The sequence below is a fragment of the Eubalaena glacialis genome, chromosome 2 (genome assembly GCF_028564815.1).
Source record: "Eubalaena glacialis isolate mEubGla1 chromosome 2, mEubGla1.1.hap2.+ XY, whole genome shotgun sequence".
Classification (NCBI taxonomy): Eukaryota; Metazoa; Chordata; class Mammalia; order Artiodactyla; family Balaenidae; genus Eubalaena; species Eubalaena glacialis.
Genome location: NC_083717.1, coordinates 120,224,659 through 120,251,461, shown reverse-complemented (window position 1 = coordinate 120,251,461; position 26,803 = coordinate 120,224,659). Strand labels below are relative to the sequence as shown.

Genomic DNA, 26,803 nt, shown 5'->3' with positions numbered 1-26,803 from the left:
CAGTTCAGCCTAATTCTCCTCCTGTGAGTTGGGGCTTGGCCCATCCAGCCCATATCCATCCTCTCAGGGGGCGGATGCTGCACTAAACGGGAGAGGGAGTCGAGTGGCCTGTGCGTGGGTACCTCTCGGGGCCCCCTCCTCTGACTCAGGTGTCACAGGAGCTGTTGTGAATTCAGCACCACTCTTGTTGGAGCAATATTAAACATCATCACCAAAGGCAGTTTTGACTCATTTCTTTATTAATATAGAAAAGGAGCCCAAGGCAGCTGGACCAGTAGTACAAAGCACCAGGAGTTAATACTATTCTGGTGAAAGGGTTGGCTTTACAAAAGTGAAGGAGTAGGCAGGAGCTGCCCTGGTTCTGGGGCCAGGCCCAGCCTACTGCCCAGAACCTCGGAGCAGCACCTGGAACCAGCCCCTGGGAGAGAGTGACGGGGGGTGTCAGGGGCTGATGAGCTGGAGACCAGAAGGACAGGTGGCAGGGATGGAGGGCCAGGCAGTGAGAACCATCCTGTGGCTGATGAGGACAGGCCACTGCCGGCTGGAGGCTCCCCACTGGACCCTGGGCGGAGGCTCACGTGAGCCTCAGCTCCGGGGGCAGGTAGAAAAACCCTGCGGATACTAGAGAGGATGGGGATCCAGACACGGCTCAGGGTTGAAGGGCCTTTCCCTTCTCTCCACCGGGGGCCTCCTTTCTCAACACTATGGGTGGGGCTTCAGGGCCCAAGGCACAGAGGGAGGCCCAGAGGCCTCCCAGCGGGAGGAAGAGGGGGCAGGAAGGAAGCACTTGAGTGTTCCCAGCTTAGGCAGCTGGGGCTGAGACACAGGGCAGGCAAACAGCACCCCCGTACAATGAGGCTGGAACGCGGGGCTGGGTTGGGCTTATCCTCAGCCAGGACCAGCCCCATGGCAACGGTGCCTGCCTCAAACCTTAGCAAACAGAGTCTGCCGTGAGCACTGGCTCTCAGCAGACCCGGGTGCCAGCCCTAGCTCTCCTGGAACAGAGCTGTCTCACCATGGACGAGCCCTGCCCTGCCCTGCCCTGGGCCTCCTCTGTTAACGAGGGCTTTGGATATGACCTCCTAGGTCACGGGAGCTGCAGGACCTGCTCTTGGTACTTAAGTGGGAACCAGTCCCAACCAGACTCCGGACAGAACTGGCATGGCTGGGGGGCCGGGGGTGATGGGGGAGGAAGATATTCCTGCACGGAACCTACCCCACACACACTCCAGAGCTGGGAAAGGCCACTGAGAGCCTCTCCTTCGCCCAGGGGAGGCGGCCGCCCTCCCTTTGGCACAGGGGGGACGCGGCTTGGTGTGACCCTTCATAACCACACCTGGGTAACACTCGGCATGGAGAGAATGGGGTGGCACTCTGCAAGCCTTTATGTTCTTCCCCGGGGTGGGGAGCTCAAGGCCACTTGTGGCTTTTGCCTCTAGCCCTTAGCATAGAGAGGAGTGCTCTCCTTCTGTGGTCCTGCCCTGGGGACAGCCCGAGACTCTGCCTGGCTGGCACATGTTAGTTGGTCAGGAAAGGACAGAGGGGTAAGTAAGGAGACAGGGAGGTGAGAGTGACTCTCTGGCTTTCTCCTCGCCCTCTAGGAAGAGCAGCTCAATCAACCGAGTCGCAGATCTCCTCCACTACTGCGTTGAAGATGTGTGGCTGGTCCGCGTACACGTGGTGTGAGGCGCCCTCGATCTCCTGTGGATGGAGGACCCCACCAGGGGCGGGACAGCCCTTCATTCAAGGCACTGGAAAGCTATTGCACCATTTCTTTTTCCCTTAAGCCTGCTTGCCTGTCGCCCATGAGCACTTATTTTACCTAAGACAACAGTCCACCTTTCTCCCCAGATCTTGGCACTTCCCTGTGGGAGTCAGTGAATCCCAATATCCCATCCTTACTTCTCCTATGGCGCTTGATTTTATCTCTCCTTCCATGCCAGCCCCTCCACCGACCTGCTCATGTCATCCACATGTCCACTAAAGCAGGGCCCATCAGGCACCAGCCTAATTAAGCATACTCATTAGCAAATGAGGGGGGAGGGGGTAAGGAAAAATGGCAGGGGGGAGGTTGGAGGAGTGTGGTGGGAAGGCTTCATGGCAGCCTCTACAGTTCCCAGCTCTGGTTTGGGGTGGGAATTACAGGGGGTGGAGGGACAGCGTGGTGCCTGTGCCTGACTACTGGACAAGAATCTGCCTTTCAGCTGAACTGAGCTAAACAGAAGTGAGAAGCCCCTAATTATGATTTTACAGAGAGCCAACCCTTTCAGATCCACTGCTGTAGCTCAACCTGTCCACTCCTTTCCCCCCCGACTCTCCCATCACCCTTCGCTACCCTGACTCAGCTACTCTGGGTCAATCAACACGTGCTGGGATGTTGCAGTGTTTCCACCTCAATCCTGCTCCTCCAGTGGCCAACGTACCATGTCTCGGACGTAGGAATCCGGCCGCTGCAGCTTCACCTTTTTTCCCGTGCTGGTGTCTATCCAGGTGTTGGCCCCATAGATCATGGTGATGGGCATTTCTTTTTGAATCAAGTGAATTCGCTCTAACATGGGTCGCCGGGCCCAGCCGAAGGACTCCATCATGGTTTTGAATGCCGTCTCCCCACTGAAGAAGCAAAGCAGGGTGAGGCCATGAATAAACGCCACAGCCTAAAATGTCAATTTGTTGATCTCAGAGGCTGGGGCAGTATCTTTGTCATTCTTTGTGTTCCTCTCAGAGCCCAGCACTGGGCTCATTAAATATTAGGAAGATTAGGAGACAGGACTGAATCTCCAGAGGCTCCTATCACAGATGAGTTAGGAGGGACACACTTGTGAAAACCCCATGGCACTGAGAATTATCCAAGAGCCTAATAGGTTACTATTTATTCAACAAATATTTATGTGGCATCCCGGAGCTGAGGGTGGGGACATATGAACAAGACAGACGCAGTGCCTGCCCTCCTGGAGCTCACATTTTCCTCATACTTTAGGCATAAATAATGAATTATATGATTAACTTAACTTCAAATTTCCCAAGAATTATGAAAGGGTGGCGGAGTTCTAGGAGAACACAGACTAGGGACTTGGCTTCCTGGGGCTGAAGGAGAGGGCCAAGGGGTTCACTTGGGGTGGGCTCTGATGAGCAAGTACTACAGAAGCACAAAGGGCTTGCTGAGGAGAATGGAATGAAATCAGTCTTGTGAGGACCTGGGGGGAGCAGCAGTTTGTGTGACTTGAGAAGCAATGACGGCCAATCTGATCTTCTTTGCTCCCTGGCCATTTCCTTAGGGAGAGCTAACTGAGGCTGTGTCACGAGGGGTCTGCAAGGCTGGGGCAGAAGCCAGCTGTCCAGGTTGCTCTCCTGGGAAGCAGGAGAGGTTGGGGACACTGCCGCCCAGCAGGCTCAGCCTGTTCGGTAATTATATCCCCAGTCTCCTTTGCACCCCTGAGATGAAGGAGAGCCTGGGTTCTGCACAGGCCACCAGAAACAGGGTTCTTCCTTAAGACAGTGCAGCATAGTGGAAAAATCATGGACTCTGGAGTCAGAGAGACATGAGTTCAAATCCTGGCTGTAGTTTCTAAGCAAGTCATGTAAACAAGAATACACCTTAATTTTCTCATTTATAAGCTGGGAGGAATTATACCCACTTTATTAGGTCATTGTGAAGAAAATGAAAATATGTACAAAGCCCCTAAATTTAGGTGAAGCAAAGTAGGTACCCCATCCCCCAAATATTATTCTTTGGCCAAATCGTATGTTTTCCAAGGGAATGGTAAGAGTTACCATGAGCTCATGAGGGTTACAACTCAGAAAGACTCAGGGGCTTATAAAATTGAGTGATGGGGTTTGGGGGAAGGGGCTGGTTATCACTGATGTCATCTCTGCTTCTTCTAGGACCTGAATGAGGTGTGTGATTATATACTCTGTGGCTTAGATTGAGAGGCCATTCATTATACGGAATTAGGTCTGGGGCTGGGGAATGCTCTGAGGAAAGGGCTAGGGGTGGGCCTGCAGGGCCTCAGAGGGTATGAGACTGGCGCTGAGCCCAGTGGGGGCTGAGAGGAGTCGAGAGCAGGAAGCAGGGGGCTCCCTGATTTGACTGTTCAGCTGAGTTTCTATACTGCTGCTTAAGCAGGGCCCTTCAATCAGCGGGGCTCCTGAGGAATGTTGGATGGACAGTTCCCACGCTGCCTGAAAGCTGTCTGGGTTTGACGCTAATGCTCAGACAGTACTGCTGGAATGCAAAACCCCAGTTGCTTCACAGCTTTGGGCTGAACAGTCCTGAAATGAGGCAGGGCAGTGCTGCTGCTCCCAATGACCTTGGCTCCCCTGAGATGCCTCCCAGTAGCGTGGGGTGAGGCCCCCACAGAGGTGGTGCCTCATGGTATCAGCCCCTCACATGGCACTGCCCGAGGGGAAGACTACCGCCCTACCTCTGCCCTGGATGGCAGTTGTCAAGACTGTAAATCAGCAGGCTTGTGGGGCGTATGTCTGAGTTGTCATAGATATAAAATTCTAGAGATTCTGTGGATATCCCCAAATCCCCCAAAGAGAGGGAAGGCATTCCTATCCCAACAGTAAGTATTTCAAGGTGCACATAATTAAATTTTTAAATGCATAATCTTTCCATCAGCAGTTCTATTTGTAGGAATGTAGTCTAGAGATACAGTCACATGTGTGCAAAGGAAGATATATAAGGAGGTTCCCTGAAGCAATGTCACATGATATCTCAGACCTAAAATAACAAGAAGATTCAGGAATTACAGGTCTGGGACAGGAGAAGACTTTCTTTCTTTTTTTTTTCTTTATAAAAATACCATGTCCAGAGAAGGAAGAATAACTACAGTCCTGCAGCCTGTGGAACAAAAACCACATTCACAGAAAGATAGACAAGATGAAAAGGCAGAGGGCTATGTACCAGATGAAGGAACAAGATAAATCCCCAGAAAAACAAGTAAATGAAGTGGAGATAGGCAACCTTCCAGAAAAATAATTCAGAATAATGATAGTGAAAATGATCCAGGACCTCGGAAAAAGAATGGAGGCAAAGATCGAGAAGATGCAAGAAATGTTTAACAAAGACCTAGAAGAACTAAAGAGCAAACAAACAGAGATGAACAATACAATAACTGAAATGAAAACTACACTAGAAGGAATCAATAGCAGAATAACTGAGGCAGAAGAACGGATAAGTGACCTGGAAGACAGAATGGTGGAATTCACTGCTGCAGAACAGAATAAAGAAAAAAGAATGAAAAGAAATGAAGACAGCCTAAGAGACCTCTGGGACAACATTAAACGTAACAACATTCGCATTATAGGGGTCCCAGAAGGAGAAGAGAGAGAGAAAGGACCAGAGAAAATATTTGCAGAGATTATAGTCGAAAACTTCCCTAATATGGGAAAGGAAATAGCCACCCAAGTCCAGGAAGCACAGTGAGTCCCATACAGGATAAACCCAAGGAGAAACACACTGAGACACATAGTAATCAAATTGGCAAAAATTAAAGACTAAGAAAAATTATTGAAAGCAGCAAGGGAAAAACGACAAATAACATACAAGGGAACTCCCATAAGGTTAACAGCTGATTTCTCAGCAGAAACTCTACAAGCCAGAAGGGAGTGGCATGATATACTTAAAGTGATGAAAGGGAAGAAACTACAACCAAGATTACTCTACCCAGCAAGGATCTCATTCAGATTCGATGGAGAAATCAAAAGCTTTACAGACAAGCAAAAGCTAAGAGAATTCAGCACCACCAAACCAGCTCTACAGTACATGCTAAAGGAACTTCTTTAAGTGGACAACACAAGAGAAGAAAAGGACCTACAAAAACAAACCCAAAACAGTTAAGAAAATGGTCATAGGAACATACATATCGATAATTACCTTAAATGTGAATGGATTAAATGCTCCAACCAAAAGACACAGGCTTGCTGAATGGATACAAAAACAAGACCCATATATATGCTGTCTACAAGAGACCCACTTCAGACCTAGGGACACATACAGACTGAAAGTGAGGGGGATGGAAAAAGATATTCCATGCAAATGGAAATCAAAAGAAAGCTGGAGTAGCAATACTCATATCAGATAAAATAGACTTTAAAATAAAGAATGTTACAAGAGACAAGGAAGGACACTACATAATGATAAAGGGATCAATCCAAGAAGAAGATACAACAATTATAAATATATATGCACCCAACATAGGAGCACCTCAATACATAAGGCAACTGCTAACAGCTGTAAAAGAGGAAATCGACAGTAACACAATAATAGTGGGGGACTTTAACACCTCACTTACACCAATGGACAGATCATCCAAAATGAAAATAAATAAGGAAATAGAAGCTTTAAATGACACAATAGACCCGATAGATTTAATTGATATTTATAGGACATTCCATCCAAAAACAGCAGATTACACTTTCTTCTCAAGTGCACATGGAACATTCTCCAGGATAGATCACATCTTGGGTCACAAATCAAGCCTCAGTAAATTTAAGAAAATTGAAATCATATCAAGCATCTTTTCTGACCACAACGCTATGAGATTAGAAATGAATTACAGGGGAAAAAACGTAAAAAACACAAACACATGGAGGCTAAACACTATGTTACTAAATAACCAAGAGATCACTGAAGAAATCAAAGAGGAAATCAAAAAATACCTAGAGACAAATGACAATGAAAACACGACAATCCAAAACCTATGGGATGCAGCAAAAGCAGTTCTAAGAGGGAAGTTTATAGCTATACAAGCCTACCTCAAGAAACAAGAAAAATCTCAAATAAACAATCTAACCTTACACCTAAAGGAACTAGAGGAAGAAGAACAAACAAAACCCAAAGTTAGTAGAAGGAAAGAAATCATAAAGATCAGAGCAGAAATAAATGAAATAGAAACATAGAAAACAATAGCAAAGATCAATAAAACTAAAAGCTGGTTCTTTGAGAAGATAAACAAAATTGATAAACCATTAGCAAGACTCATCAAGAAAAAGAGGGAGAGAGGGCTTCCCTGGTGGCGCAGTGGTTGAGAATCTGCCTGCTAATGCAGGGGACACGGGTTCGAGCTCTGGTCTGGGAAGATCCCACATGCCGCGGAGCAACTAGGCCCGTGAGCCACAATTACTGAGCCTGCGCGTCTGGAGCCTGTGCTCTGCAACAAGAGAGGCTGCGACAGTGAGAGGCCCGTGCACCGCGATGAAGAGTGGCCCCCGCTTGCCACAACTAGAGAAAGCCCTCGCACAGAAACGAAGACCCAACACAGCCAAAAAAATAAATAAATTAATTAATTAATTAAAAAAAAAAGCCAATGCAAAGTTAAATTAAAAAAAAAAAAAAAGAGGGAGAGGACTCAAATCAATAAAATTAGAAATGAAAAAGGAGAAGCTACAACAGACACTGTAGAAATACAAAGCATCCTAAGAGACTACTACCAGCAACTCTGTGCCAATAAAATGGACAACCCGGAAGAAATGGACAAATTCTTAGAAAGGTATAACCTTCCAAGACTGAACCAGGAAGAAATAGAAAATATGAACAGACCAATCACAAGTAATGAAATTGAAACTGTGATTAAAAATCTTCCAACAAAGAAAAGTCCAGGGAGATCGATCTAAGATGGCGACTGTGGAACCAGAAACCACCCCTACTCCTAATCCCCCACCTACAGAAGAAGAGAAAACAGAATCTAATCAGGAGGTTGCTAACCCAGAACACTATATTAAACATCCTTTACAGAACAGATGGGCACTCTGGTTTTTTAAAAATGATAAAAGCAAAACTTGGCAAGCAAACCTTTGGCTGATCTCTAAGTTTGATACTGTTGAAGACTTTTAGGCTCTGTAAAACCATATCCAGTTGTCTAGTAATTTAATGCCTGGCTGTGACTACTCACTTTTTAAGGATGGTATTGAGCCTATGTGGGAAGATGAGAAAAACAAACGAGGAGGACGATGGCTAATTACATTGAACAAACAGCAGAGACGAAGTGACCTCAATTGCTTTTGGCTAGAGACACAGCTGTGCCTTATTGGAGGATCTTTTTATGACTACAGTGATGATGTATGTGGAGCTGTGGTTAATGTTGGAGCTAAAGGTGACAAAATAGCAATATGGACTACTGAATGTGAAAACAGAGAAGCTGTTACACATATAGGGAGGGTATACAAGGAAAGGTTAGGACCTCCTCCAAAGATAGTGATTGGTTATCAGTCCCATGCAGACACAGCTACTAAGAGCAGCTCCACCACTAAAAATAAGTTTGTTGTTTAAGAAGACACCTTCCGAGTATTCTCATAGGAGACTGCTTCAAGCAATCGAGGTTTGGGAGCTGAACCAAAGCCTCTTCAAAAGCAGAGTGGACTGCATTTAAATTTGATTTCCATCCAAATGTTGCTAAGATATAAGAGAAGTCTCATTTGCCTTTGTCTTGTACTTCTGTGTTCATATTTTTTTTTTTTTTAATTTTGGCTAGAGTGTCCACTATCCCAATCAAAGAATTACAGTACACATCGTCCCCAGAATCCATAAATGTGTTCCTGGCCCACTCTGTAATAGCTTAAAAGAATTAACGATTACAAACACATTTGACCCATCTACAATATTAAAGAAAAGAATTTGCATTTCTATACCTTACAAGAGAACGATTCTGTTTATGTTCCATTGTATGCAGGAGCATATTTTGCTGGTTTGAAAGACTATGATACATACAGTTTTCTAACAATTTTCTTTGTTTCTTTTTACAGCATTGTCTGTGCTGTACTCTTGCTGATGGCTGCTAGATTTTAATTTATTTGTTTCCGTACTTCATAACATTAGTGATTCTGATTTCAGTTTTTCATTTGTTTTGCTTTTGTTTTTTTCCTCATGTAACATTGGTGAAGGATCCAGGAATATGACACAAAGGTGGAATAAACATTAATTTTGTGCAAAAAAAAAAAAAAAAATTCCAGGACCAGATGGCTTCACAGGTGAATTCTATCAAACATTTAGAGAAGAGCTAACACCCATCCTTCTCAAACTCTTCCAAAAAATTGTGGAGGAAAGAACACTCCCAAACTCATTCTATGAGGCCACCATCACCCTGATACCAAAACCAGACAAAGGTACTACAAAAAAAGAAAATTACAGACCAATATCACTGATGAATATAGATGCAAAAATCCTCAACAAAATACTAGCAAACAGAATCCAACAACACATTAAAAGGATCATACACCATGATCAAGTGGGATTTATCCCAGGGATGCAAGGATTCTTCAATATATGCAAATCAATCAATGTGATACACCATATTAACAAATTGAAGAATGAAAACCATATGATCATCTCAATAGATGCAGAAAAAGCTTTTGACAAAATTCAACACCCATTTATGATAAAAACTCTCCAGAAAGTGGGCATAGAGAGAACCTACCTCAACATAATAAAGGCCATATATGACAAACCCACAGCAAACATCATTCTCAATGGTGAAAAACTGAAAGCATTTCCTCCAAGATCAGGAACAAGACAAGGATGTCCACTCTCACCGCTATTATTCAACATAGTTTTGGAAGTCCTAGCCACGGCAATCAGAGAAGAAAAACAAGTAAAAGGAATACAAATTGGAAAAGAAGAAGTAAAACTGTCACTGTTTGCAGATGACATGATACTATAGAGAATCCTAAAGATGCCACCAGAAAACTACTAGAGCTAATCAATGAATTTGGTAAAGTTGCAGGATACAAAATTAATGCACGGAAATCTCTTGCATTCCTATACACTAATGATGAAAAATCTGAAAGAGAAATTAAGGAAACACTCCCATTTACCATTGCAACAAAAAGAATAAAATACCTAGGAATAAACCTTCCTAGGGAGACAAAAGACCTGTATGCAGAAAACTATAAGACACTGATGAAAGAAATTAAAGATGATACCAACAGCTGGAGAGATATACCATGTTCTTGGATTGGAAGAATCAATATTGTGAAAATGACTATACTACCCAAAGCAAACTACAGATTCAATGCAATCCCTATCAAATTACCAATGGCATTTTTTATGGAACTAGAACAAAAAAATCTTAAAATTTGTATGGAGACACAAAAGACCCCGAATAGACAAAGCAGTCTTGAGGGAAAAAAATGGAGCTGGAGGAATCAGACTCCCTGAATTCAGACTATACTACAAAGCTACAGTAATCAAGACAATATGGTACTGGCACAAAAACAGAAACATAGATCAATGGAACAAGATAGAAAGCCCAGAGGTAAACCCACACACCTATGGTCAACTAATCTATGACAAAGAAGGCAAGGATATACAATGGAGGAAAGACAGTCTCTTCAACAAGTGGTGCTGGGAAAACTGGACAGCTACATGTAAAAGAATGAAATTAGAACACTCCCTAACACCATACACAAAAATAAACTCAAAATGGATTAGAGACCTAAATGTAAGACCGGACACTATAAAACTCTTAGAGGAAAACATAGGAGGAACACTCCTTGACATAAATCACAGCAAGATCTTTTCTGATCCACCTCCTAGAGTAATGGAAATAAAAACAAAAATAAACAAATGGGACCTAATGAAACTTAAAAGCTTTTGCACAGCAAAGGAAACCATAAACAAGACAAAAAGACAACCCTCAGAATGGGAGAAAGTATTTGCAAACGAATCAATGGACAAAGGATTAATCTCCAAAATATATAAACAGCTCATGTGCTCAATATTAAAAAAACAAACAACCCAATCCAAAAATGGGCAGAAGACCTAGATAGACATTTCTCCAAAGAAGACATACAGTTGGCCAAGAAACACATGAAAATCTGCTCAACATCACTAATTATTAGAGAAATGCAAATCAAAACTACAATGAGGTATCACCTCACACCAGTTAGAATGGGCTTCATCAGAAAATCTACAAACAACAAATGCTGGAGAGGGTGTGGAGAAAAGGGAACCCTCTTGCACTGTTGGTGGGAATGTAAACTGATACAGCCACTATGGAGAACAGTATGGAGGTTCCTTAAAAAACTAAAAATAGAATTACCATATGATCCAGCAATCCCACTACTGGGCATATACCCAGAGAAAACCACAATTCAAAAAGACACATGCACCCCAATGTTCATTGCAGCACTATATACAATAGCCAGGTCATGGAAGCAACCTAAATGCCCATCAATAGACGAATGAATAAAGAAGATGTGGTACATATATACAATGGAATATTACTCAGCCATAAAAAGGAACGAAATGGGGTCATTTGTTGAGATGTGGATCTTGAGACTGTCATACAGAGTGAAGTAAGTCAGAAAGAGAGAAACAAATATCGTATATTAACGTATATATGTGGAACCTAGAAAAATAGTACAGATGAACCGGTTTGCAGGGCAGAAATTGAGACACAGATGTAGAGGACAAACGTATGGACACCAAGGGGGGGAAAGCGGCGGGGGGGTGGGGATGGTGGTGTGCTGAATTGGGCGATTGGGATTGACATGTATACACTGATGTGTATAAAATGGATGACTAATAAGAACCTGCTATATAAAAAAATAAATAAAATAAAAAAAAATACCATGTTCATATCACTTTTTCAGTTAAAAAATAAAAAGATCGGGGGCTTCCCTGGTGGCGCAGTGGTTGAGAATCTGCCTGCCAATGCAGGGGACACGGGTTCGAGCCCTGGTCTGGGAAGATCCCACATGCCGCGGAGCAACTGGACCTGTGAGCCACAATTACTGAGCCTGCGCGTCTGGAGCCTGTGCTCCACAACAAGAGAGGCTGCGATAGTGAGAGGCCTGTGCACCGCGATGAAGAGTGGCCCCCACTTGCCACAACTAGAGAAAGCCCTCGCACAGAAACGAAGACCCAACACAGCCATAAATAAATAAATTAAAAAAAAAAAAAAAAGATCTTTGCAAATGTTTTCCAGACTTTTTGCCTGTCAGGCTAACTGCCTATCTCCAGGGAAGAGTAAGGGTCCTCCTCTAGAGACGGGCGGCATGTTAAATTAATCTATTATCTTCTCCATCCCTTTGTGCCTATGCCTGGGAAAGTCTCTGGAAACCATCAAGCCTGCTAATGCCTATGTTCCCCTAACTGAATGAGAGCTCTGTGGAAGAAGAAATACAGCACAGAATGATCCTGGGATAGTTCTGGAGTTTTCCAGCAGCTGGAGTTTTAGCTGCCAACCCATCGACCTTGAGCTGACTCTGGAAGCTGCCCTCACCTGGGATTCTGGGCATTGCAGTGGTAGATATACTCCGATATAGTATCATCGTCAAAGAAGTCTGCAAACTTGCGCTTGAAGTCTGGTCGGAATCGCTGTACCAGGCTGGGCCCTGGGAGGGGACAGAACGTGGAGAGGCCGATTTGAATAGGGAGGAAAGACTCCTGCCTTTTATGTGTTAACAACTTTAACCAAACATTATTTCTCCTAAGGGTTTGTTTGCTTTGTACACTTAATGTTATAGTGGCAGACAGAGCATGCAAGTCTTTTGGGAAGCTCCAGGTGACTACAAATGAGAGTCAGTTAGTTGCCAAAGAATTTAGACAGTCTAATGTCACTGAGGAACCAGAATTATCTGCAGCTCAATGAAGTCCCAAGATCTTTCTCTCCAAGGATCACAAGCCCCACAGGAGTCCATGGTTGAGATGCTTTGCTTTTACAGTCTGAGCTATGTTCTCTTTCTCCCTGAGACCCTTTATGGCCGTTTAATCTTCTGAAGGTAGTGGATGAAACCAGACCACCTCCCAAGAGCCCTCTCATGTTCAGGCCTGTAATAGAATACGAGTGAAGAGGTAAACCTAATGCTGGCATCTCAGACTCAGGGCACAGTTTTAGAGCAATCTGTTCCCTTCACCTTTCTTTAAATAGTACATACACAAGCAGTAGGGCACTTGAAACACACTGTAAAAATTGAGCCTAATGAATGATCAGCTTCTGGCCTCTCTCTTCTGGTCTGCTCTCTCTGTGTGGGAAGCAAGGGGTGAGAGGGAGGCAAAGCCGGGATCCCCTGGGCCCTGGTCCTCCTGCATGGCTGCCAGCCAACCTCCCCAACCATAATAGCTCTGATGCCCATGCATGGACCTGGCCAGAGGCAAGTCCAGAAATGGGGAGAGTGGTTAGAGCAGGGCTTCTCCCTGTAAAAGGATCATAGAAGGTCTGCTGGAGTGCACAGTGCTGGGTGCCCTAAGAAGGTCAGCCCTCTGCGCATTTAGTATCCTTTGGCACCTGTGTCTCTTGCTTTCCTTCATTTCTCCCCAAACTCCTACCTTCTGCTCAAGTGCTCATTTTTCTCTTTTATCCAGAGCCATTCTGTTTCTCTTGAAGGGCCTAGAGAGATAACTCTTATTCAGCCATTAGCAATTAATTCATAATAATTGGCTATTGAACATTACTGTGTATATATAAGCCATCGGTGCAAAATAGATGGCCACCAATCTTTTCCATAAAGGGAATCTGCTTTTCTCTTTATCAGAGTAAAAGGCTCCCCAGATAGGGAGGGTGCTAGCAGTGTGAGGTCAGAAGGCTGGGGCATACTGATCCCATTCACTCTGGCTGGCTCCCCCCTCCTTCCCTCCCTTCACTCACAGGGTTTGCTGACAGCTACTAAGTGGTGAAGACGTGGTGTCTGACTGGGGCAGGAGCTTGCCTGCTACTGTGGGCTAGGCTGGAGGCTCTGGTCGTGACCTCTCCTGGCAACAGGTGCTGGGTGAGCTGCAGGGGTGGGATCCAGCAGTGGTGACCACGCTGAAACACCAACAAGCTGCCATAAACGTGGAGCACAGAAACTCAGCAGAGGAAGAGTCACCTCACGGCCCCTTTCTCTCTCTCTGGGGCACAGAGTAGCAGTACTGCTCCATCTGTCTCGCGCACGGAAAAGCTTTTTCCATGCAGATGGAGGAAAAAAAGAACCTTCTGAAACTGCAGACAAAGACATCTGGTCCAGATTAACAGCTTTAAATAACAATGTTAGGCCTATTCCCACTTTTCATGAACAAGAGGGGATGCTGAGAGTCCAGGTGCAGTGGGGCTTCTAGAATGGGACAGCCGTGGTTTGAGGAGACAGTTTTCCATCTACAGGCTACTCACCCCAGGGCCCAGCTACTCGAAGAACAGCCAGTGGATTGGAACGCCCTAGGACAGAGGCCACAGCCTTGACCCAGGTCGGGGGTGCACGGATCTGACTGGGGTCAGTTGGTCGGAGGGGAAAGCCCCATGGGTCCACCAGGATGAGGTGTTTAACTCTAAAGGAGGAAAAAGGAGGAGTCAAGTTGTCTTTGCTTGAAGGTATCACAGCCCTTAAATCACCCAGGAAGAGAACTATTGGAAACAAATACCGGAAGTTTCCCAGCCAGGCGAGGAGTTGTCATGATGGAGATGGGTGGCTCCTCCTTACCTGTCAGGGTACTTGATTGAGTAGGAAGTGGCCAGGAATCCTCCCAGACTGTGCCCCAGGAGGATCATACTGGGGATCCCCATGGTCTCCCGCCACGTCTCTATCGAGGTCACAAACTCGTCCTCGGCCCCCTCTGGGTCCCTCGGGAACGTTGGCCTAGAGCTTCGCCCGAAGCCGAGCAGATCGAAGGTGTGCAGAGTGCGGCGGGCGCTCAGTGAATCCATGTTGAGGATCCAGAGGCCCACGCCGCCCCCAAAGCCATGCACCATCACCAGGGGGGTGCGGTCCCTGAGCTCAGGGCTCACTGTCACCGTCCAGATCTTGTTCTGGTTTGGGAGGGACACGTATCGGGCCAGGAACTTGTTCTGGAGGCCTGGGGAGAGGGGTCCAGGGCAGAGCGATCAGACTGTGTGCTGACAGCATCATCCTTTTGCCTGGACTCCCACTCTTCAGCTCTCTCTCATCCCCAAACCCTTCCTGACCTCCCTCGCCTTTCCTTTCACAACTCTCTGACCCTACATCCTAAGAGTTCAACTCCAAGTACAATTTGTAGACCGTCTAGTCTGTAGGTATTAAGAGGGGCCATCTTATTCCTTGAGGCTGTTTGGGTCCCTCTGGGTCCACGGTGGCAGTGACCCCACTGACCCCACAGAGCTTCAGCATCTATCATCACTCTGGTACCTGTATGTGCCTGGGGCTTGACCCATGGACAGGAGTGTCCTCACTGAGGGTATCTGGGAGGGTTGAGCCAGGTCCCTCTTTGGGACAGACCAAGGTGGGCAATGCTTGCTCTGCTGGTGTGAAGGCAGTCACATGACAGAGCTGCCAGGGGGAAGTCACCTGGATCCCAGACAGCTTGAAAGGCTTGAAAACTGTGGCTCTTCTGTGGTTGTACTTATCCCAGTCCATAAGAGAGAGGGCAGCCATGGCTGGGGCAGTGGCTACAGGGCGGGGAAGATCATATGAGGAATATGGGGAGATGTGGCCCAAGGATCTTGTTTGGTAACTGGACGGCGGGGTGGGGGGGGCGCTAATTGGGCAGAACACAAGGAATAGTAATATTAGAGAATACAGGACTGCTGGTCCTTGGGTAGGAAGATGGTAAATCTAAGAAGTGCTTGTGTGATGAGAAAGGGAGAGATGGCAAAAGAAAAGAATAGGAGAAGGAAGAAGTAAAGGAGAGAATGTGTACATTTCTACATGCTGTATGTTAATAGCTGGTACAGGGTTTGAGGTGAAGTTGTGGGATGTGACAGAAACCAGCATGATGGACAGGGAGGGAGATGTCAAGGAACCACTATCATGGAATGTGTGTCCTCTGGGCAAATCTTTTCCCTCCAGTCACAGACATCCCTTCCTCCCACCCCAAGCATTGTCAATCAGGAATCAGTGGGCTCAGTGTACCAGGCTCCGGGAAGATCCTGTATCCTGGGCCTCCCGAGGGAGGTGGGACGAGTGTCCCTTCTACTTACACTGGAGGATCCTGGCTTCCACATTCTTCAGCTGAGACATGGAAGTGGGGCGCCAAGTGGGCAGCCAGCTGCTCAGCCAGCCTTGAGGCCTGGGACAGGGAGACACGGAGACACTCACTGGCAAAGCTGGAAACACTGATGCTTTCAGCCTTGCTGGCAGTTAGTTACAAAAGAGTTATCAGGGTGCAGGGTGTTTCCAGGCTCGGGAAACCTGCCCCTATGGCAGTCAGCAATTCCCTGGCTGCCTGATAGACTGTTACTCTTCTCTGGTAAATGGTTATTAACAACAACATGCCCTTTGTTTCAACAGATACTCAGAATACCATGTGCACGACACTTCACAGTTTACAAAGCCCTTTCACATTCTTTTATCTCATTTGAGCTTTACAACTCCCCTTTGTTACTGGCTATTATAATGTTCAAGGAGGTTACAAGGGGAAAAAAGCCAACTTTTAACTAATGTTTCAGTTCTCCTTTGCCATCCCTAGGACTGTATGTTCCTTTAGAGTAGGGCAAATTCCCATGCCACCTGCCCTCCTGGCAGGGCACCAGGGTTCGTGTGTGCCCTCTTCCAAGCCCCTGAAAGTACAGAGCACTGTGTCAGTGCCCAGTTGGGCTCTCAGGCAATCAATCAGTCCAGCCTTGAATGACATGATGGGATAGGCAGGGAGAAGGATGAGGGAGACCTGGGTTCAAGTCCTGCTGTGATTCCCGGACAGGACAAACGTTGCCCTTGGCCTTGTTTCCAGATTATAAAATGAGTAGAAAGCTCACACATGTCATCACCTCCAATGGCATGCAGTAAAACAGATAAGATAACCTATCTTGCTTTCTACTTTATACCCAGGGGACTTTAAGTCATTGCAGGGTAGAGGTTGAAAGTAGCAGTTGTTGTGGAATAATTTTTAAAAACCCTGGATCTAGGGACTTCCCTGGTGGCACAGTAGTTTAGAATCCGCCTGCCAATGCAGGGGACACGGGATCGAGCCCTGGTCCAGGAAGATCCCACATGCCGTGGAGCAACTAAGCCCGTGCGCCACAGCTACTGGGCCTGCACTCTAGAGCCTGCACTCTAGAGCGAGCCACAACTACTGAGCCCACGTGCCACAACTACGGAAGCCTGCGCACCTAGAGCCCGTGCTCTGCAACAAGAGAAGCCACTGCAATGAGAAGCCCACGCACCACAACGAAGAGTAGCCCCTGCTCACCGCAACTAGAGAAAGCCCACGTGCAGCAATGAAGACCCAATGCAGCCAAAAATAAATAAATAAATAATAAACAAACAAAACCAAAAATAACATGCTTTAAAAAAAAAAACAAAAACACCCTGGATCTAAGTCACAGTAATATCATTTACAAGCAGAATGGTGTTGGCCTGTTAAATAACCTGTCTTCGAGCATCTAGATATGGAAGGGACCTCATAAGGTGCCTGGGACAAAACAGATGCTCACTGAATGAGCTTTTATTATTCCTTTTCCATCCCATATGATATTTCTCTTTCTTGAACTCTGTCTGGATGAAGTGGGTTTCAGGATCCACACCACCAGTTACAGAAAGGCCCTGTAAACATCAGAACAGTCAAGCAGGGGCATTCTGTGGGGGAGCGAGGGGAACTATTACCAACCCCCCCTTGGCACACATTGGGCATCTTGCTACATCATTTGAAGTGCAGAATTTTAGATTAGAATAGTTCCTTAGAAATCTAGTCCAGCCTCTTTATTTTACAGATGAGCAAAGTGATGCCCAAAGAGGTTATACAGCTAGTTAGAAAAAGAAGCAGAACTAGAACCTACATCTCAAATCCAGGTGTCGCCTTATTTTTTCAAGGCCACACACGAATACTCACATTATACAAGCACAGTTCCACACTTGTCTGTTTTCTGAAAGGAGGTGTGACCTAAAGCCAGAGACCGAGGTTCTAATCCTGGCATTGCCACTCACCAGCAATGTGTCTTTGGACACATTATTTAGCCTTCTCTGTCAGTTTCCTCATCTTTAAAGGGAGGTAATAATAGTGTGTACCTCATAGGGTTGTTATAAAGATCAAATGAATTAATGCGCAGAGTAATGCCTAGCACAAGATAAACTCCCAATAAATGTTCTTTTCCCCAGCTAAATCATAAGCTATCTATATTCCCAGTGTTTTACAAGTAGCAAATCTCAGTGACTGAGGTTTGAAAGAAATACTGAGGTTGCAGCTGAAACTGGTCCATCAATGGCTTTAGCCAGATGAGAGCTGTCACTCTCAGTCAATCCAGTCCTACGAAGACTCAGAACCCTTCCAATATTCCTCTGGAATTCCTTATAGGCTTGAAGCACGGGCACCAAGACCACAGAATGTTGCCAGTCTTAAGAGACAAATTTTCCCTCCGCCCCACAGAGACTGTGACAAGTTAGGGCATGTCATCTGGACCCCACATTGCCTTATATCTGCCCAAAGCAGCACTCAGGAGAAATGTTGTTCTAAGGAACAGCATCAAGGGCTACTCTGCAGATACTCTTCAGGGAGAGCTTTTCCTCTCTTCTTCACCAAAAATGCTACTGGTAAAGCACTGGAAATAGTCCCTGGCACACTATCTGCTCAATACCACTGGGGAGATGAGGGCTGGGCTGGGGAATTGAGGCAAGAAGCAGAGCAGCCGCTTAGCCACGAACTTAGCCTGGCTGGGGTGGTCTCTTCCCTTTAGGGTGCCTTTATCCTGATGGTGGGTGAGGCAGAAGGGGTTCTGTGCTGGGCAAGAAGACTGTTCTAGACCGCTGTGACCTTGAGGTCTCCTAACTTCTTTGGGCCCTGGATTCTTCACCTGTAAAAAGGAACTGAACTACCTGAATCTCTGCCAGCTCTAATATTCTATTTCTCTAAGTCATCGTAGCTATTGTAAATCTCCTCTTGGAAGCATCATTTTGGAAAACACCACTCTCCCGGGCAGTTGCTTCAAGCCCAGGAAGCTATTATTGTCATAACGTTAATTAGTTTTGCAAGCAGCTCTGAAAAGGGGGGAACAAGGGGGAACGCGGGATCCAGGAAAGGCCCATTTTTGGTGAACACGCCCCCCCGCCCCCCCCCCCGCACCCCGCTTGGCTGGAAGCTGAGTCATTCTCCAACTTTTCCTTGCTCCTATCAGACTGTGAACTGCTTGTCACACCACCTACAGGTGGCACCCCAAACTTGATGTCCTTGAGACGGTGTTAACAAATTCCCAAAGCTCTAATTCTGAAACCGCAGCATTAAGGATATTGTTATGATGATTAAAAACTATCAACAAGGATTGCCAGCGACTAAGCGACTCGGTTGGCGAGAGCGAGTGAAACTTGCAAGCCTATTAACCCAGACCAATCCGAGCGCAGTGGAGCCCTCTCTCCGCTTGCCACGCCTTACCCGTGCAGGGCTGGGCTAAGCGAGGCTCTTCCCACATCCCTGCCTCCCGTCCTGGAGCAAATCCAGACGAGCAGACCTGGCTGTTACCCCCGCACCCGCGTCCACACGCTTGCTTTGGGGGGTCTGAGACATCACCACTAAATCTAATCCCAGGGTACATAGACTAGAGGGGAGCAAGGAATGAACGCGAACACTAAAGTGGAAAGTCAGAACCGCTGGGCTGTAGAAAGCGTTCTCTTCCATCGCTCCCCTGGCTCTGCTGCCGCATCTTCTGGGCAAAAGGAAAGCAACCAAACGCAACCTCAGCCCTCCCCTGAAGCCGACCTGAAAAAGGAAAGTCTGGAAGGTGTCTAAAACTGTTCCTCAGCCACAGACAGTCCCAGGTTCATGGCCCAGAGATAGAGATAGAGAAAGAGACAGGATTAACTCACTGCTGCTCCAGATCATCAGCCATAGTAAACAAGCCCTGCCGGGTCGAGCTGAGCCAGCCCATCCCTCCGCCTGACGCCAGCACCAGCTGACCCAGAAAAGGGTAGGAGAGCAAAGTGGGGCGTGGCCAGCGCCGCGAACGGGGAGGAGGGGCCTCAGGACGCGGGCTGGGGCTCTGAACCCAGCCGGCTGGGACAGCCGGGACACATGAGATGTCTCCGAGAGCGTCACAAAATAGGACAGTAGTTCTGGTCACACATTTGGGGACAGTGAGGGAGATAAGTAGTACTGAAACTACCGAGTCCCTCAGAGGAGCTCCATCAAACCTCTACTCTCTGATAATTAAAAAGTGACTTAACTACCCCTGCACGCTCCCACACACCCATTGGGCTTCCCTATTATAGCCACCCCATCCCCTCAAGTCCACCCCTTAGTGTTCCTTCTAATCAGATGCTCAAGATGTTTGTGGAGACACTACCAACCTTTGAACGCTCCTACAAAGGGTCTGAGAGCCTGTGGCCCAAGTAGACTACCAAATTTCGCAAATAAAAACCAGGACGCCTAGTTAAAGTTGAATTGCAGATAAACAGCAAATACTTTTTTGGAGTAAGCATGTCCCATGCAATATTTAGGACATAAATGGGCATCCTGTACTTTATCTGGCCACCCTAAACCTAAGCCACACATGCCAAGATGAGCATTCCTCTGCTCTGGGGTTGTCTTTGGCCCCAGCCTGGTTCCCAGGGACAAGGTGGCTCAAGCCCCGGTCTCCGTCAGTTTGGGGTCCCTGCCTCCACTTCCCCAGGGGGAGCAGTTGAAGGACTAGCCTACATAGGTGGGTCCGCTTTAGGTAGCTGGGATGGGGGCTGGAGAGAGAGAGGTCCTGATTGGCTTGCTTAGCAGAGGAGTCAGATCGGAAGGCTGACTCCAGAATTTACCTGAACTGGTAAACAGGGCCTGATGTCCCTGGAGTGGTCATCCTCTTGATTAGGTTAAAACCAGACTAGAGATAGTGGATGGTGGGTGGGAGAGTGCTGGTGGTAGGGGTTTGTCAAGGTGGTTTGTTTTTTTAGCCTTCCTGCAGGACTCAGGAGATTCTGAGATTTCTTCTTTCTTGTAACACAGTGTTAAACTGATCTGATTAGCATTACAAGGGATTGAAGTTTAAGAGAATAGACATTTATAGACTTTAGGGGTCTAGGAATTTGTAAGATGTGGGGCAAAGTAGTACAAATAGCAGAGGACCTGTCTCTCATTCATTCTTACAACAAAGCAGAGTGGTCCTAAACTTCAGGGTGCATTACAATCATCTGGCTGGCTTGTTAAAAATTCAGGTTTCCAAATCCCTACCCGCTGAGATTCTAATTCATTTGGTTTGGTTTGATGCTAAAAGCTGCAATTATAGGAAGCACTTCAGATGCTGAAGTTCAGTGAATTCTGGGTGCAGGTCAATTTTGGTTTTACCATTTCTCTACTGCATGCTTGTGGGTAAATTATTTAGCATCTTTTAAATTTTCTTCTTCTGTCTTGTGTCTTGTAAGAATTAACCAAGATAATTCAAATAAACATTTAGTACATTTGTTTATGCTAAAAAGTTACCATATTATTATTATATACATACCTATTCAAAGCCAAGCATTATGTTAGGCACTAAGAACACCATTATCAAAAGTAAAGAAACACAGGGAATTCCCTGGCAGTCCAGTGCTTAGGACTCTGAGCTTTCACTGCAGACTCAATCTGCAGGGTTCAATCCCTGGTCGGGAAAGTAAGATCCCACAGGCCACGCAGCGTGGCCAAAAAAAAAAAAAAAGTAAAGAAACAGGCTGCTCTAGTGGTAAACATAGGCTTTCTATCTTTTGCCACCCTAGGCTATTTGTCCCTTTGCAGAGTTGGCAACTTTGTTCTGGGAGCTCAGCTCAAACCTCCCCTCTTCTGAGGCCTTTGCTGTGACAACAGGGTCTAAAAGAGATGCCCAGGGCTTCCCTGGTGGCGCAGTGGTTGAGAATCTGCCTGCCAATGCAGGGGACACGGGTTCGAGCCCTAGTCTGGGAGGATCCCACATGCCGCGGAGCAACTAAGCCCGTGAGCCACAACTACTGAGCCTGCGCGTCTGGAGCCCGTGCTCCGCAACGGGAGAGGCCGCGACAGTGAGAGGCCCATGCATCGCGACGAAGAGTGGCCCCCGCTTGCTGCAACTAGAGAAAGCCCTCGCACAGAAACGAAGACCCAACACAGACAAAAATAAATTAAAAAAAAACAACAAAAAACAGCCTTAAAAGAGATGCCCAGTCACTCTATCACATTATTCTATTTTATTAAATTATCGTGCATATTTGTGGACTCATTTATTATCATTTTCCCTCCACTAGAGCCCAAGTTTCCTGGAGGACCTTGTCTGTCTTGTTCTCAGCTTTGCTGCCAGCCCCTAGGACAGAGTGTGGCACAGAGTACACAGTCGGTCCTTACTGGAGAAAGAAATGGATGAAAAGTCTAGTGAGGAGGTATATGTATAAACAAGTACCTAAAAAACAATGTGCTAAGTGTTATGGAAAGGGAATGTTGCCTGTCATTCCGGTAAACAAAGAATGTGACCTGCTATTCCAGTAAACAACGAATGTTGCCCGCCATCAAGCCATCAGCCAGTGTGGTCTCCCCCTGCACACTCCCACCCCATGGTGCGCCCTGAGGGGAAGTCAGGATGGAGAGAAACAGGAAACATTCTGTGCTCTGGATACTGGCCCTAGGTAGTTAAGATGCATATCTAAGGAATAATTTCAGTGAGCCCCAGATGTTTGCATCTTCCCCATACATAGTAAAGCACTAAAATTAACTTGAGATGTCTGTTTTTTGTGATAAGCAGTCATATTTCCATGTTCGACTATGTTTTTGTTTTTGTTTTTTTTAAGCAAAAACTGTATATCCTGGCTCCTCTTCGGAGCAGTTCCTCAGAGCTATCTGAGAGGCTGTCTCCTAGGCTACAGTCCTCAGTAAGGTCCCCAAATAAAACTTAACTCTCAACTTTTAGTTTGTGCATTTTTCTCTGATCATCAGTGTCAAGGGCTTTTGGAAGCTATACCATATAGGAAATTCCAGGCTACATCACTCCGAGACAGGGCAACAAAATCTCCCACTTTTCTGAAAACCTGTAAGATGTAGAACTTTTGGGGGCAAGGATGACCTGGCTGGAACTGGTATTAGATCTCTCCAGACCTCATCTCTTGTGGCAGTGCACAGAAGCATTTGTATTTTGTTTCTGTGTGCCAACCCAGCTCTACAGTAGAGGTTGGAGAGAAGTAGGAAACTTGAACATATAGAAAATGCCTTTTATAACCAAAGTTAATAGATCCCTTAAGGCATCCCTGTTACTGAACTGAACTTGTGTCTGCTCACCACACAGCAAAGCTAATTTACTGACACTGGGTTGTGGTGAAGGAAAGTATAGTAGTTATTGCAGGGCCCAGCCAGGAGTACAGGTGGCTTGTACTCAAAAGACCCGAAATCCCCGATGGCTTTCAGGAAAGGGTTATTATTTTTTCTTTTTTAAAAAAATTTATTTATTTATTTAAAAAATTTTAATTTATTTATTAAAAATTTATTTATTAAAAAATTTTTAATTTTTTTATTGAAGTATAGTTGATTTACAATGCTGTGTTAATTTCTGCTGTACAGCAAAGTGATTCAGTTATACATATATATATATTCTTAAATGCAACATTTGAAGTGAGGGTTGCAAGGGGCATGACTTTCTTCTGATTGGTTGGTGGTGAGGTAACAGGGTGGTGTTTCAGGAATTTTAATCATCAGCCTTCTGGTTCCAACCAGTCTGGGGTCTATGTGCTTGTGCTCAGCATAGAGCCACCATCCTCCACCTGGGTGGGGATGTTAGTTTCTGCAGAAAAACTCAAAGATATATGTCAGATCATTATGCATATCCTTTGAGGGAGAACTTGGGCTGGTTTATCATTGAGCAATTGTTTCTTGACTGCTTTACCTTTGTTTCTGTGTTCCTTCACCTCTCGAATTAGTAACTGCTTGAGTCTGCTCTTTGGCACTCAGGGAAGGCCTAGGAGACCAAAGCCTTTTTCTACAAATAAGAAACAGAGGACACAGAGGGGCTTTTGTACCAGGGAGGGTCCTGCAGGGTTCTGCTTGGTTTCATCCCCAGAGCTGGGATATCTCAGGATTAGGCTGGATCTGTTAGAATTATAGAGCGGAGAAGACTCTCAGGCCTGCTCTAGGCAGGCCTCTGAGGAGAAACGTAAGGTTCTTATTTCTCCTTAGCTTCAAGGTAAGATACACTATGTGCAAGTGTATCTTGTACCTCCAGCATATGTGATTCTGTAACAGGGAAGAGCCAAATCTGACTACATGTTGGATCTCTTTCTTTTACTTTAACCTTTGATTCCCGTTGCTTTTGTTCACTAAAAGGATACTGTCTATACACAATGGCCTGCCTCAGGGAACCCTGCCTCTCTGCCTGAACCAAAGTGCCTTTGTTCAGGGAAACATCCTGACCCTGTCCACCTGTGGATGGCTGCAAGAAAGAAGAAATTAACACAACCCCTCCCCAAGGCTGGCCATTCCAGGGGACATTGCAAATCTTATGGCCTCTTTACTTTACTTCCTCATCTCCTCCCCATCTCTGTTCTATAAAAGGAACTGGCATCCAAACCCCATAAGATGGTTTTTCGGACACACTAGTCTGCCATCTTCTCAGTCTGCCGGCTTTCCGAATAAAGTCGTATTGTATCCCTTGCCTCAACACCTCTCTCCAATTTATTGGCCTGTCGTGTAGCAAGCAGAGCGAGCTTGGACTCGGTAACAATTTTACGTATGATTTTATGTGTGATTAAAGTATTAATATGGTCTTTATGGATGGAAACTAATTTTAACAAACCCTCTTGTTGTGGTCTGAACGCGGGTTGGAAAAGAATTTCCAGACACAAGGTAGAATGTAAAGAAGATAGAATTTATTAGAGGGAAGGGTTGCTGCCAGAACACCGGGCCGACTTCCTAGTAGTCTGGGAGAGTCGAGCCTGAACACGTGCTATTGATCAGTTTTTATAGCCAGAAAACAAAAGAATGGTCCGAGGTGAAAATTTTGTTTACTGATGGTTGAGGCACATATACCTTCCTTCTATAGGGTGGGAGTGAGACAGGGAAGATGCCTTTCCTTATTTGGGACAGGCGGGCTCAGGAATTTCGTAACCATCGCAACATGGTGGGGAGGGCGATTGATAAAGAGTCTGGTAGTGGGTGTAACTTCGAAACATTTTCATGCAGGGTCGTCCTTTGTCCTTGAAGCACCATTGTCCCTGGAGCACCACACCTCCTTCCTGTGCCTGTAAATCATATTAAATATTCCAGAAGTAGGTGGAACTGATGACCTGACAGTTCAGGCCTGGCAGGGATAGATCATTCTTTGGTTTCAAATGGGTGTCATCGCCTTTTGAATGAACTATGAATATGGTGTGACCCTTAGAGTAAACAAAGGAACTGAGTACAATAGCTCTAAATTTGCTCTCTCCAATATGACAGCTACTAGCCACATGTGGCTACTTAGATTTGAATTAATAAAAATTAAAGTTCCATCGCTTCTCGGCCTTTTGGCTAAGATCAAGTGTAGTATCTGTTCTTATCAGTTTAATATCTGATACGTTCTCTGTCTGAGAACAACATATTAAACAGATTTTTTGGAGCAGGAAGTTGGAGTAGGAGCTTGCTCCATCCACTTCACGCATTGATCTGGTATTGCAGTATCTCCAGGACTGGTGCACTCCTCTGGGGATAATAACTGAAGTTTAAAAAGCAATAACCAGACTTCCCTGGTGGTCCAGTGGGTAAGAATCCGCCTTCCAATACAGGGGGCACAGTTTCGATCCCTGTGCTGTCACTGCAATGAGAAGCCCGCACACCGCAACGAAGAGTAGCCCTGCTTGCCTCAACTAGAGAAAGCCTGCGCACAGCAATGAAGACCCAGTGCAGCCAAAAATAAATACAGAAAAGAAAAGAAAAGAAAAGAGAAGAAAAGAAAAGAAACAGCCCTAAAGAAGAGATGCATAGGTTGAGATACTGGGGAAGAGGCAAAGAGCTTCCATTCCCTCTTGGGATGTGTGACCCTCCCAGCATCTGGATGTGATCAGCAACTTATAAGTTCTTGGAACCCTTTTGGTTAGCGTTTTTTTAATGGAGGCTTCATTACATAGGCATGATTGATTATATAATTGGCCATTGGTGATTGAATTCAATCTCCAGCCCCTCTCCCTTCCTCGACCTTGAGAAGGAACTGAAAGTTCCAACCTTGGAATCATGTGGCAATCATTCCCCTGGCATCTAGCCCCCATCCTTAGGGACTTCCCAAAAGTCACTTCATTAACATAAACTCCAGTGTGGTTGAAACAGGTTTGTTACGAATAACAAAAGACATTCCTTCTACCTTTATTGCTCTGGAGCTATTTCCGAAACTGGGGACAAAAACAAGTATTATAACAAAAGTTGTTCCTATTGCTCTTACCACTTAGGAAATAATGAGGGTTTAAGGAGTTCTGTGCCAGGAACCGGAGATGAAGAACAAATGTATATTTCTGGTTATATCACACTATCATACAAGGAAAGGGGGTTTTGGCCACACTAGGGCCAAAGTTTAAAAGATGGAGCTGTTACATGCAATAGCAGAGAGAAGCAAAAGGAGGGATCTGAAGGAGAAAGTGAAAATACAAGGGAAAAGAATTGGAAAGCAGACTCTCATGCAGAGATTTTCTTTAGAAGAGTCCTCTTCTTTGGAGGAGTTGTCTTTCTTTTGATAAAGAATGTCATTTCTTACTGTAGAGAGATACATTGTAAAATCATGGCCTTTGTTTATAAGGGGACCTTCTTGCCCTTCTACTTTCCCATTGTTTTATGATGTTGAGTGTTGAAGGGTAGCAGAATATGCCACCCCAAAATATGCCACCTTAGCATAAGGAATATTTTGAGCTGAAGGCAACTGGGAAGAAGCAGATGCAAGGACAGCTCTCTGCCCTCCTCCTATTTGCCTAAAAGCAGGACAGAAAGATGTCTCCCCTCCTCTCTCTACCAGGAAGGACAGAACTCTAGATCCTTACCAGCCCAGAGAGGGCACCA

General features: G+C 45.7%; 2 protein-coding genes and 1 non-coding gene across 4 annotated transcripts; 2 read left to right on the top strand and 1 right to left on the bottom strand.

Moving 5' to 3' along the window:
* Positions 1-218: 218 nt before the first annotated feature.
* ABHD4 (abhydrolase domain containing 4, N-acyl phospholipase B) lies at positions 219-19,761 on the bottom strand. 2 transcript variants are annotated; one of them, XM_061180617.1, is made up of 7 exons: positions 19,681-19,761; positions 15,870-15,958; positions 14,398-14,770; positions 14,091-14,245; positions 12,225-12,336; positions 2,424-2,610; positions 219-1,701 (listed from the first exon to the last, which is right to left on the bottom strand). In XM_061180617.1, exons 1-7 carry the CDS (start codon positions 19,740-19,742, stop codon positions 1,612-1,614), a joined length of 1,068 nt encoding a protein of 355 aa, XP_061036600.1. In that variant the 5' UTR covers positions 19,743-19,761; the 3' UTR covers positions 219-1,611. The 2 variants fall into 2 exon arrangements, with proteins under 2 accessions (XP_061036600.1, XP_061036601.1); XM_061180618.1 differs by lacking the exon at positions 19,681-19,761 and adding an exon at positions 19,574-19,645.
* On the top strand, positions 7,351-8,615 carry LOC133084275 (eukaryotic translation initiation factor 4E-like). The gene is given in 1 exon segment (XM_061180620.1): positions 7,351-8,615. A coding segment is annotated over 1 exon segment (654 nt). The 5' UTR covers positions 7,351-7,618; the 3' UTR covers positions 8,273-8,615.
* Positions 19,762-25,271: 5,510 nt separating the features above from the next.
* On the top strand, positions 25,272-25,463 carry LOC133086141 (U2 spliceosomal RNA). The gene has a single exon (XR_009699910.1). It is a non-coding gene; the product is annotated as a U2 spliceosomal RNA (small nuclear RNA).
* Positions 25,464-26,803: the final 1,340 nt, after the last annotated feature.